The sequence below is a fragment of the Aptenodytes forsteri genome, unplaced genomic scaffold, assembly GCF_000699145.1.
Source record: "Aptenodytes forsteri isolate BGI_AS27 unplaced genomic scaffold, ASM69914v1 Scaffold164, whole genome shotgun sequence".
Lineage (NCBI taxonomy): Eukaryota > Metazoa > Chordata > Aves > Sphenisciformes > Spheniscidae > Aptenodytes > Aptenodytes forsteri.
Genome location: NW_008795527.1, coordinates 1,451,553 through 1,463,367, shown reverse-complemented (window position 1 = coordinate 1,463,367; position 11,815 = coordinate 1,451,553). Strand labels below are relative to the sequence as shown.

At 37.7% G+C, this 11,815-nt stretch overlaps 1 protein-coding gene across 2 annotated transcripts; it reads left to right on the top strand.

Annotated features, from left to right (window-relative positions):
* Positions 1-1,024: 1,024 nt before the first annotated feature.
* On the top strand, positions 1,025-10,569 carry CBX3 (chromobox 3). 2 transcript variants are annotated; one of them, XM_009282032.2, is made up of 7 exons: positions 1,054-1,121; positions 1,622-1,690; positions 2,940-3,065; positions 4,964-5,106; positions 6,689-6,854; positions 8,243-8,337; positions 9,927-10,569. In XM_009282032.2, the coding sequence occupies exons 3-7, from the start codon at positions 3,024-3,026 to the stop codon at positions 10,051-10,053; spliced, it is 573 nt and encodes a 190-aa protein (XP_009280307.1). In that variant the 5' UTR covers positions 1,054-1,121; positions 1,622-1,690; positions 2,940-3,023; the 3' UTR covers positions 10,054-10,569. The 2 variants fall into 2 exon arrangements, with proteins under 2 accessions (XP_009280308.1, XP_009280307.1); XM_009282033.2 differs by lacking the exons at positions 1,622-1,690; positions 2,940-3,065 and having other exon boundaries at positions 1,025-1,121.
* The last annotated feature ends 1,246 nt before the right edge of the window (positions 10,570-11,815 follow it).

The following is an 11,815-nucleotide window of genomic DNA, read 5'->3' as shown; positions in this document are numbered from 1 at the left end:
GGGGCAGTCCTGTTAGCTCCCCCGGGGCGTCCCCGCCGGCCTCACGTGCGCCCACCACAGGCCCGAGGCGCAGCCTCCCCCAGCAGGCCTCCGCAGGGCTGCCTTTATTTTCTGGTGGGGGTGGAACAGGTTTTTTATTATTATTACTGTTACTGTTGTTTCTTTTCCCCTTCCTCCTGCCTTTGAAACGGGGACAAGACAAGCCCCTCTGCGCTAGGGCCCTGGTCCCTGCCCTCCTTCCACCTCACCTACCCCACCGCCTATGGGACTGCCAAAATCCACCTCCCGTCTCAGGGGAGAATTGGGTGGGATTGCTGAGTCCGGGAGGTTTTCTGGCCTTGAAGGACTTTCTCTTTTGCCTTGCCCAGGCGTATGGGGAATTCTAACAGTTCTATAGTTTGCAGGGGCGGGGACAATACATGTCTAAGGAGGTGGCCAGTATGAGAAATGACATGGAAAAGGGGATGGATTGTGTTCAACATCACTTGCATAGGTTAAATATGTAGTATGTACAGCTTAGCTGAGTTAATATTGCTCTAGGACCTTAACTCTTGCAAACTTGAGAATCGGAAGGCAACGTTATAGTTGCGTTAAGATAAATATTTGTTGTTTATAAACATTTACTATGATGTAAGAGTAATGGGTGACTCATTATTACACCGCAGATATGTAGCTGCTCCCCACCAGATTCGCAGTTAATATACCTAGGTATATCTCGATTAACTGCTAGAATCTGAACTCTTGTTCTATTGGGTTTAAGGAAATAAGCATCCCTGATGGTCCTCCCCCTTTTCCCTAGAAGCACCTCTGTGCCTTAGAAGGCCTTGGGAAAAACCTTTTTTCAACCCTATATACCACTTTGTCAGTGTCATTTATCCTGGCTAGCATAATGGTGCGTTACTGGGTTATGCCGGACAAAGTAGTAACCTACTTTTTGTTCTGGATTTAATCCGTATTAGAAATGTTATATGCAGTGAATACATGGGGGTTGGAACAAGGACCATGCTTGTATTGGGATGCCTTTCTTTGAGTAATGTAAACTTCCTTTTAATTGTCATGCATTTTTCTAGTAAAAGCTCTGCAAGTCTGCAATAAAAATGGCCTCCAATAAAACTACATTGGTAAGTTCATGCACACCTAAAGTATATAAGGATTTAATCAACATATTTTTCTTCAAACTTATAACTTGGCATCTCCATTTAAAAGATACATCCACATCTCCCCTCCCCAGCATTATTCTGACCAAAATTTCAGATCCAGAAAGTAAGGCTACTAGAAAGGACATTGTCTTTGGCTTTAATAAATCTGCCATTTCTAAAGAGACTTGTTGGGAAAAAAAAAATTAAAGGACTCTGCACTATTTCATGTGTACTATAGTAGAAAACACTAAGGATTTTTTTAGCCTCCTTTCAGCACACCATGTAATTCATTATATATGTAAAAAAAAAAATCCAAGTCATGTATTCATTTAATTTCTCCCAGTGTATTTGGGGAAAACTAATTGTCTGAGAAAAGGCAGTCTTTACAGATGAAAAATAGTATTATTGGGAAATGATGTGGCGTAGTTAAGATGCCTTTTGAAATGATTTTTAACAAATAACAGTTTCTTTGAATTTCATAGGAGCAGAGATTATCAGATGTCAACCCCTCCTGGACCATTTTAATGATGCATTCATGGATCTCAAGTCCTGTAAAGCTTTGCTTGACATTAAAATATGGACTTCTAAGGGCAGTTGGTTGCTGGTTACCATTCAACTAATAATGATACATAGTTTTGTGAAAGACAGAACTGAAGAAGTATAGCGTGAGATGCTTCTGAGGTTGAGGCGGGGAAGTAAGCAGAAATACACGTGTACAATTAAAAATTTGGATAGCGGAACAACTGATTTATAATGTACTCAGAAGGCCTGTTCTTAAATTTACTGAAATGATTACTGGTTGACCCAGATCGAGATACATTAAAAACTTGTATTAACTCCTGGCTTAGAAGTGCAATGGAGTGCTTCCTTTATATTGTACGATAACAAACTATATTAAAAGATTTCAGCAAGGTGAATGTCTGAACTTTCAGTTAGTAATTGATTGCCCACTTTTCCCTAATTTGAGTGAGAGAAGGAGTTAGCCAGCCTGGGGAGGGGGTGCCTCAGGACACAGAAAGAATCTGTGAATGCAGTATTTTTAATCTTTTGATGTTGTTGAGAATTTTGCTGCACAGGTCAGGAAAATCAGTTATGGTTCCCATGGGAACCATAACTAATTCTGCTTCATTATGTATTTGCATGCAAAACCTAAATGTATTAAGGGATAGTGTAGCTCTGAAACTGTAATTCCAATTTTGTTACCTCTTGTATGTTAAAACCCTTCACCACAGTGTCACATCAGCGTTTTAATCTTGCCCCTCAAAGAAAGAGTGATTATCCACTGGAGAGCATCTGCATCTGTCATATGTGACTTCTGAATGCAGAAAGGGAAATGAGCCATAGATGAGCATTCAGTGGTCGAATGCCCAAGTTACAGCTTACAACGTGCAACCCTAGAGAAGGGAGCTTCAGGGGTCTAGTGGACATGTAGTACCCTTTAACTTCAGTCAGGTACCACATTCACTTGTGGGCCAAGATTTACCTTGGCTTGTGTAATCTCAGAATGGACAGGTTTTTAACAAATGTTCGGCATTTCTGCAGGCTCTGCAATCAAGTATTGTTTTAATAGGTTGGAAAGGCTCAAGAGTTTGGAAAGCAGTGCTGATGCACATGAGACCTAATTAAAACAAAAAGCAACATACTCTTGATTTTATTATTTCTTACTGCACTTCAAGAAAAAAATACAGACCCCCATGATGTTCATGTTCTTCTGTGGAAGATTATATAGATACTTAAGTCTTATAAAGTAAAAAAAAAATTGTTGCTTTAATACAGAAATCCAAAACGTTTATCTTTAAGTGACAAGAATTAGTGAAGCCGAAAAGAGTACCAGAAAACAATCTTCCATTGAATCAAAGAATTTTAGTCCAACGGAGAACACAGATGGAGATGTTCCCCACTTGTAGCCTGCTTGCCTCATCACCAGTAATTATAATGTTATTACTATGGTATAGTGAGTCTGTGTCTTTTGGTTTTTCCCCCCCCTCTGCTTCTTTTTTGTTTGTTCGTTTTCCTCATCTCTACCTGTTTCTCTTTTTCACACTTCCATTTCTTGAAAGAAGCTGCCTTCATAGAAGAGTTGGACATCTTAATGTTTTTATTTTCCTTCAATTTCAGTCTTACATTCTTTTTCCTGTGGAGGCAAAAAAAGCCAGTGTGCTTAAGTTGACACTTTTCAGACATGAATGCTGTGGTCAAAATACACCTGGGATATGCTGGCAGTTAAAATCTAATTGGAAATAAATGCTCCGTTTTAGATAATCTCTGTTCTATGCTTCCAAATCAAAACAAATGTCACATGAGATATAATCATATACAGAAACTTGCTGTTTGAAAGAGAAACTTGAAACTTTTCCTGGTCTTCATTGTTTGCACCTTCAATTTATGGGTTGCTAACCAGAGTAAAGCTGTTTTGGGGAGGGAGGGGAAAATTAATTATGAAAAACAAGGGGCACAAAGACAGGGCTTTGGAAAGAAAGAATTGGCTTCAAATCTTCAGTTTACAAAAAGATGACAGTTTTTCTTGTGTCTAACTTTTTTTTTTTTTTACCACATCAAGAGAAAATTCTACAAAGTCTAAAAATTTGACAATTTCAAAATTGCTTCGCAATGTTCTCAAACTAACACGTGTTAATTCTAGAGAGGACTAGAGAAAGGCCATCAAGCAAATAGAGGTGCTCTGTGATTTTTGCTTGTCTGTTTTCTGTTCTATAGGAAGTGCATTAGTGAGGAATTAGTTCTGTCCGCTTTGATTTAGGGTGCTGCATGACTATATGTTTTAGGAGCTTAATACTGCTCCCATTAGTTTATGGCTGCCACTTCAACAATTTCCTTACAAGGTGCGGTCCAAAATGGCAAGCAAACTGCTTTGGGTCTGCTAGTGCTCCAGAAATGTGATATGACAACATGATAGGCTTGTTCCGGCCTTTTTAAGATTACAAACAAGGAAATTCTGAAATGTGTCCTTCTATTACTATTTAATAGTGCCTTATTAAACTGGGAATGCCTTGAGGATGATGTGGATGTAATATTTATTTTAAGAACTTAAAGAATACTATTTGAAGTATCGAATGTAAACTTAAAACACTTTTAAAGTTTTTTAAGTTCGCAAAATTTCATTTACGTGTTAAGTGCTGCACTTAAGCGTAGCTGTCTTAAATTTTTGCACCTTTGTGACATCTGTTTGAATGTAAGTTACATCGGTGCGTGGCTAAGAATAATGAGAAGGGACTGCAATAATGGAATGCTCCTAGCATGCATCCTGTTCAATAGTTACAGGTTACTGTTGAGTATTTTGCTTATTGTAGCAATACATCATAAACTTTGCTCCCATCAGCTTCTCCTTTTTTTTTTGGAAAAGGTAGTAACCACCTTTTTTTGTGTAGCATCCCTTTTCTATTTTATGCATTTTCACAGTTCCCTTATTACTTTTCTTTACTTCTGCCTTATGCTGTTTCGTGCCCTCTGCCTTTTCACAGGCATAGAGTTAACTCTTAGAAGCTTCATAAATTTTTGAGCATGTAGCACTGAGAATTAAATTTATAAGGGGAGTGGAGGCACTGAGTGTATGGACAAAAATATTTCACCTTTTTAAAAACTGGTGTTGGGTATCTCATTAAGCAACCGAAAAAACCCAAAACTTTAACATGTCTTGCTCAGGTTACCTGACCACATGCACTAACGTAAAAGGAGTCTGAGCTTCTGGCTTTAGTGTGAATAAGTACATGATTCTTTGCTGTTTACTGAGCGAAGTTGGATTTGGCCAGTGAAGTAACTGTGTAAAGCAAAAGAATGAATAATGTCATTCTGAATTTCTTTTGTAGCACAAAATGGGAAAGAAACAGAATGGCAAAGGTAAAAAAGTTGAAGAGGCAGAGCCTGAAGAATTTGTTGTGGAGAAAGTCCTGGACAGACGTGTTGTAAATGGAAAGGTGGAATACTACTTGAAGTGGAAAGGATTTACAGAGTAAGGCATTACCTATTATTTTTTTCTGATAGAATGCTAAATACCATTTATTTGAAATAACTATGCAGAGAGGGGGTTGGATGATGGGGATACATTTTAAAGAACTTCAAGGGAAGGACATCCATAAATGCATATTCAAGCGGGGCAGTCAAGTATGAAAATAAAACAGAAGATACGTAGCTTAGTGTTTGTGCTACATAAAACGTTCCAAGACTTTTACCAAGTCCTTAGTGATCGTTCTTTTACCACTGTTCTTTGATTTAGCTTGTGTCAGTATCTATCAAGGTAAGCTAGACTGACAGTTGTTACGTATGTGGTGGAATGAATGTTACTTCTGAGTAAGAAATTTTGCAGGGATTTGAACTGTAGGCAGCTCTGAAGCGATGAATTTGAAGCAGATAGTTTGCTTATTAGTCACTTTTCTGAACTGCTCTCAAATTAGATGAATTTGCATAAGGAATTCTGTGGCATGGTTGCCTTCATTAGGCATACCCGAAAGGTATCTTTGGAGTCTCTTTCCCAGGACTTATAGAAGCACAACAAAACCTTACAGTGGACTTAAAAAGTTGATTGTTAAAGAAGGCACATAGTTGTGCCTCCTCTCTCACTCCCATGACACTTTCTGGCAGACTACTTTACTAGCTGAAAAAAGGTAATGCACCTAACATTTGAACATAAGTAGTTACATACGCAGTCATGTTATTGTTGCATACCTCCCAAAGTGATTGCATTGCAACATTCTGCATTCTAGCACCTGAAATTTGTGTAGTGATAAGTGCATAAACACAAAACATAATGTATTTAGTATTCGAGGGTCTGATTTGAAGTTGTAAAAATATGTTTTAGTAACTGAAAATAATTTGTAGGCATCCTGCTTGTGCAGTAGCGCTGTGGCAGTATTTGTGCATGAGGACTCCTGATTAGGTACTTAGTTGTTGTAGGGAATATTCATGGACTTCTTAAAATTTTAGTTAACAAAATACACTCACTGGAACATTTGCAGTGTGCAGCTCTGGACGTGGAACCTTTGTTCCCTCCTGTAGTCAACTGCAGGAGGGAGATAGTTCTAGGTATAGTTGATCTCAGTGCTGTGAGACAACTTTTGAGAGCATTCCTCGTGAACAGAAGCTTAGACATATATACTTACACTGTTTGTAGTGAGTGTTGTGTACATTCTGTTCTCTGTAACTCTTAGTGCTCACATCATACAGTTGGTTTGCATGGACAGTCTTTAGAGGAACCAGGGAAGGGAGTCAGTTTAAACGGACAGGTAGGTTTTGGTAGAGTGGGGATTGCTTGTTTTAACTCCTGTGATCCCACCCAGATCATAGGAGTTAATAGAGCTGCTTATTTTGTATCTCCAGTTTAAGAACATTGTTTTTCAACAGTAGCAGAGCATACTTCTTTCAGTAATCAAATGCAGTACATGAAGGTTACTAAAGACGGCAAGGTAAGCATCCTTAGGTTTAAGAAACCTGCCTTACATAATGAGAAAAAGATTAACTTGCTTAAGGTGAGCCATGTGGCTAGTTTTACGTTTTTCTTCTTTTCCTAGTTTTACATAAATGTGTGTATGTTTCAGTGCTGACAACACATGGGAACCTGAAGAAAACTTAGATTGTCCAGAGCTAATCGAAGCTTTTCTGAACTCTCAGAAAGCTGGTAAAGAAAAAACAGATGGTGCCAAAAGAAAATCTTTGTCAGATAGTGAATCTGATGATAGTAAATCAAAGAAAAAGCGTGATTCTGTAAGTATATGTTCATGTGCTAAGCTTTGTTTTTCCTGTGTCTCTTCCCTACCGCTCCATCCCCATCCCTCCCAAAATCCTGTTGTGACTTTGAGAATGAGACCAAACATGGGTTTAAAACTGTAAAAATCACACAACACCTGGAACTGTGGTTTGAAAAGGGTAGTCATTCATGGTGGTTAATGAGACTACCCAAATGGTGGGTAAAAAATCATTGATTGACATGATGACTAAAAGTTCTTGCATTGTCCCATGATGCTTACTGAATAATTGAAAGTAAGACTGGTATAAGAGTTATTTACGAGTGATATTAAGTGGTTAGTTTGTATTAGAGCAAAAGGTTCATGAATGGAACAAAGATTAAGTTCTGTTTTGGCTTTCATATTTAGTATATGGTTTTAAATAGGTGAGTGGCAAGATGGCAAAATGTGGAGGCCAGGTAGTTAGATTAGGACCAGACATGATGGTGGAGAGGGAGTAGAAAGGGCGACTGAAGAAAGCCTACCTTTTCTTAAAGGTCTGGGTTTCTCCTACAGTTTAAATGAACGAACAATGTGACAAATTTAGTGCTGATAAGTACAAAATAACGCGCATATAATAATGTGCTCAGTAGTTCACATTTTTCTCTGTAAACTTTCAAACTAGCAATTTGAAATGAAGCTGGTTGGCAATGTCAGTGGTTTACTGAAGACAGCTGTTGGATGTGTGGTTACTGTCAAAAAAGTTGGAAGGCATCAAAAGGACTAGTTGATGAACAATACAAAGAATATTTTAGTTTCTGTATAAAGTCAATTGTGTGTCTTCATCTGGTACAGTAGTGGCCACTGTCTCAAAAAGGATATTGTGAAACTAGAGGAATTAATACAGGAAATAGTCGTGATATTCCTTACCACCAGCACGATCTCAGTGAGCTGAGAAGAGTTGAGGTATTCCCCAAGGGTGCAGTTTCATGGTTGGCTTAAGCCAACCCAAGGCTGTTGTTTTGCTGAAAAGGATGTGTTTTTCCCAATTCCAGGAGTGCATTTTTGCTTTGCCTCTTTTGTTGCTTTTACTGGCCATGCTTGTTTGTTTATCTACTATAAGGATTTTTAGATCACTTGTTTCATCTATTGAGTTTTCAGAAATAAATGCTAGAAACATTGATGTAAAATTCCTCCATTGTTAATCTACATCTGAATGACTTGGCTTGAATATTAGTCAGGAAAAAAAAAAATGTACTCCTCAAACAATTATATGTAATTACAGCTTTTATAATTATGTAAGGCTATGTTTTTTGTTCTGATATACACATATATATACACACACACAAGAATGCATGTATCTAGCTCTAATGCCGAAACAGAATTTTATCTTAAAACTAGATAACAATCTTCTAACTTACTCAATAGGTTGATAAACCAAGAGGGTTTGCAAGGGGTCTTGATCCTGAGCGGATAATTGGGGCTACGGATAGCAGTGGAGAGCTTATGTTCCTCATGAAATGGTAAGTCTTACATCCACAGTTCTGGTCTATATTGAGGGAGGGCAGGCAGTTGCACTTAGGCTAATAAGGCAACTTCATTTCAGGAGTAAGACAGCTGGTGATCTCCTTATTAACCTTGTATTCTTAGAAAAACAAAGCTTGTATGATCAGTTAGCACTTAATTCTCTCTTCCTTCCAAAATGAAAATAACTAGGTTCTATTGGTTCAGTTTTACAGAAGTAGAAATTTCAAAGGTAAATTCTGATAAAATACAGAAAAATTGTTATTTGTACGGAAAAGCTGGATCTCGGTGGTGTTCTTGCTGAGGGAACAGTAGGCAGAACTCCAGCTTCACACGTTTCAATAAGCAGAAGCCAGCTGCTGGATAGCCAACCTTTTAACCAACCCAAGTGCCAGCTGTTCTGCATGCAACCAAGTGGATAGAGAATTGGAAGGAACTAGTGGAGGAAGCTGAGGTTGAGTTGGAGAACAAACAATATGAAGGAGAGGTTTATCATTATGGACTAGTAAGAGTGGAGAGTGATGGGGGGAGTTTGCATCGTTGGGAGGCTAGAGGGAGACCAGCTTCGTTTAGCTACAGTGTTGACGGAAGACTTCTTGTGTCTCCTTAGTGAACAAGTAGGATAAAATTAAATTGTTTTTCCAGTGTTGAGAATACAAGAGATTGAATTAACGTTTGCTGGGGGTCAGATTTCTTACGGTGTTGGGATGAGAAGAATGATAGCTTTCCACAGCCTTCGAGAAGGGCATAATTTTCTGAATGGAGTCAAACTGAGTGGTCTCCAGAGAAATGATTTGTCATGTGATGTGCCTGGACTGCTGAACATTAGTGCTTTGGAAGATTCTGTCTCCCTTCTGCCTTTTCAAATTCTCTGTAAATTTTATGTGAAACTTAGAAGAGTTGCAAAATACAGATCGTGACTATTTGAATTTCTGTAGTGATAATTGGCAAAATCAAACACAAAGGAAACGTACAAAAAAAAGTGCTTTTTTGTTTAGTTCAGTTGCAGTTGATTAGTTTTTCCATAAATGATTGTAGGCAACAAACATATACATGAATATGTATGCATAAAACTGACTTGTAAAGGCAGCATACACTTTAAAATGGAATCTGAAGCATGTCAGACTGGAAGTTTGTTTTATTACCCCAAGACAGTATCAAGAATAGCGGTATGAAATATAGCAAGTTACTTGCATAAACAGTAAATACAATTTGGATGTAAGTACCACCTCTTAAGACTGATGCTATTGATTTTTAAGTCTCACTTTGAAGATTTGATTATGCTTTAAAAGACAAAATTAGTAAAGTTTTACTTCTTTCATTACATACTGCAGTAGGTAACTGTATAAATGGTTCCCTTTTGAATAGCGTTTTCCTTTCAAACAGAAAAAAACATGGGAAGGGAAGGAAGATACAGCTGTGAAACCTTGCCATTAGAATGGAAATGCTTGGTAGCTATAGTGAAAGGTATACTGAAAACTGATTTCTAGCTGACATTCTTTTCAGAACTTATGACCTATCAAGAGCTGCTAAATTTACTGAATTAACGATCATGCATTTTCTTAAATCCCACTCTCTTCTACACCAGGAAAGACTCTGATGAGGCAGATCTGGTCCTGGCCAAAGAAGCTAACGTGAAGTGTCCTCAGATCGTAATCGCTTTTTATGAAGAGCGACTAACTTGGCATTCATGCCCAGAAGATGAAGCACAATAATTGTTTGCGTTGCTTTTTTATATATATGAATATTAAAACCTGAAATTTGATTTATTAGCAATGTGAGAAGCATACATTCTAACAAGAATTAAATTTGATATTTTTTTGAAGTAGTACGTTTTGCATCAACAGCAAGTAAATAAAAGCTTTCTGCAACTTGTTTCATTTATCACAAGAGAGCGTTTGATACTACTACTTCCTCCATATTAGGTAAAAGCTTTTATAAAACATTCATAAACTTCCATAGTTATTACAGAATCATAATGAATGTCTAAACAAACTCACGGATGTTTTGTAGTCTTCTATACTATTGATGTGCATGTATCTTCTTTACCCAAACCTAGCCCTTTAAACCTGTAGAATCATTCTTTTTAGTATTTGGGGTCACTTGGTCCCAAGAAGACCAGGCGAAAACTAACTTTGTAGTAATTTGAATGTTATCAGACTGTATATTGTTTACTTTATTGTAAATACTGGTGAACAGTGGTCAATAAAATAGTTTTATATTCTTCCTTTATACTGATAGGCTGTGACTCTTTTGAAGCGGTATGATATTTCTGAACTTTTGATATGTTAAGCTCTCAATTCATAATATATTTAACTGTAAGTTGTTTTTTGGGGGTAGATTGATTAATTAATATGACCCCATTGTTACTCTGTAATCACAATACGAGACAAATACCAGGCTTTGATTCTTTGTATTTTTTTGTGAACAATGCCTGAGGCATACTTTTTTTCAGTCGGGATGGGCCTGTGAAATGAATGTGCTTTGGGTACTTGTTTAAGTCACAGATAGCAACCGTACTGCTATGGTATGGTTGTATGGTCACAAGGCCGAGTGGTCTCTGCAGACGTACTAGGAAATATTTGACATGTGTTGACAGTATCAGCCTTTGCTTTAATTTCAGGTCTTAATGCAAGGCTATACTGTAACTAGCAGTGTTTCAGATGGAATTAGCTCTGCCTTTAAAGTAGAATATTTTACTGAAGATACCAAGTGATATACTTTAAACAAAAGATTTTGTTTCCATTTCAGATTGAATTTTAAAATGAGTCCTATAATCAGCTGCTTGCAGAATGCCTTCAGAAGGGCAGAAGTAAGGGGTGGGGAACTCAGGAGGAGGAGGAAAGTTGCCTTTTTCCATTCTTCCTTCAGTTGCCATTCCTTTTTTCACTTGCTTTCATCTATACACCTTCTTCTATTTGTGTTTTGACTACCGTGGTATAGTTTGCCTTGATCTGTGCCTCTATATGTCAATGGCCAAGCTTGTTTCAGAATTCCCCTTAATTTAGAGTTTTGACTAAAAAAAAAAAATCCTGTAATAAGCTACTGTCAGTGCCCTAGGTGAGACAGTTAAATTGCCCAGCTATGTTTTCTTAGAAGCTTAAAAAAAGACGGTGTTCCTGGAAACCCTTGTATGGTGTGCTGAGGAGCGGATGAAGGAATTTAGTCTGTGCTTGATGTTCTTTTGATACTGTTTCACAAATCATTACTATAACTACTTGTCCTCACATAGTTTCAAAAGCCATTTACATTGTGAATCAAAACTTGTAAAACACTTAATTATAGTTAAACACTGGGGTGGCTAAACTGATGCTAAATTACCCTTTTATGTGTAACTGCTTTGTCTTGTCAAGATTTTTTATTATTGGGTTTGGGCAGAATTCAGTCGCTGTCTATTTATGGCTCTAGGAAAAATCTGGTATCCCTGTTAGTGTGGGCGTTCCCTTGCACCAAGTAATGATAATTTCAGAGCCTAGC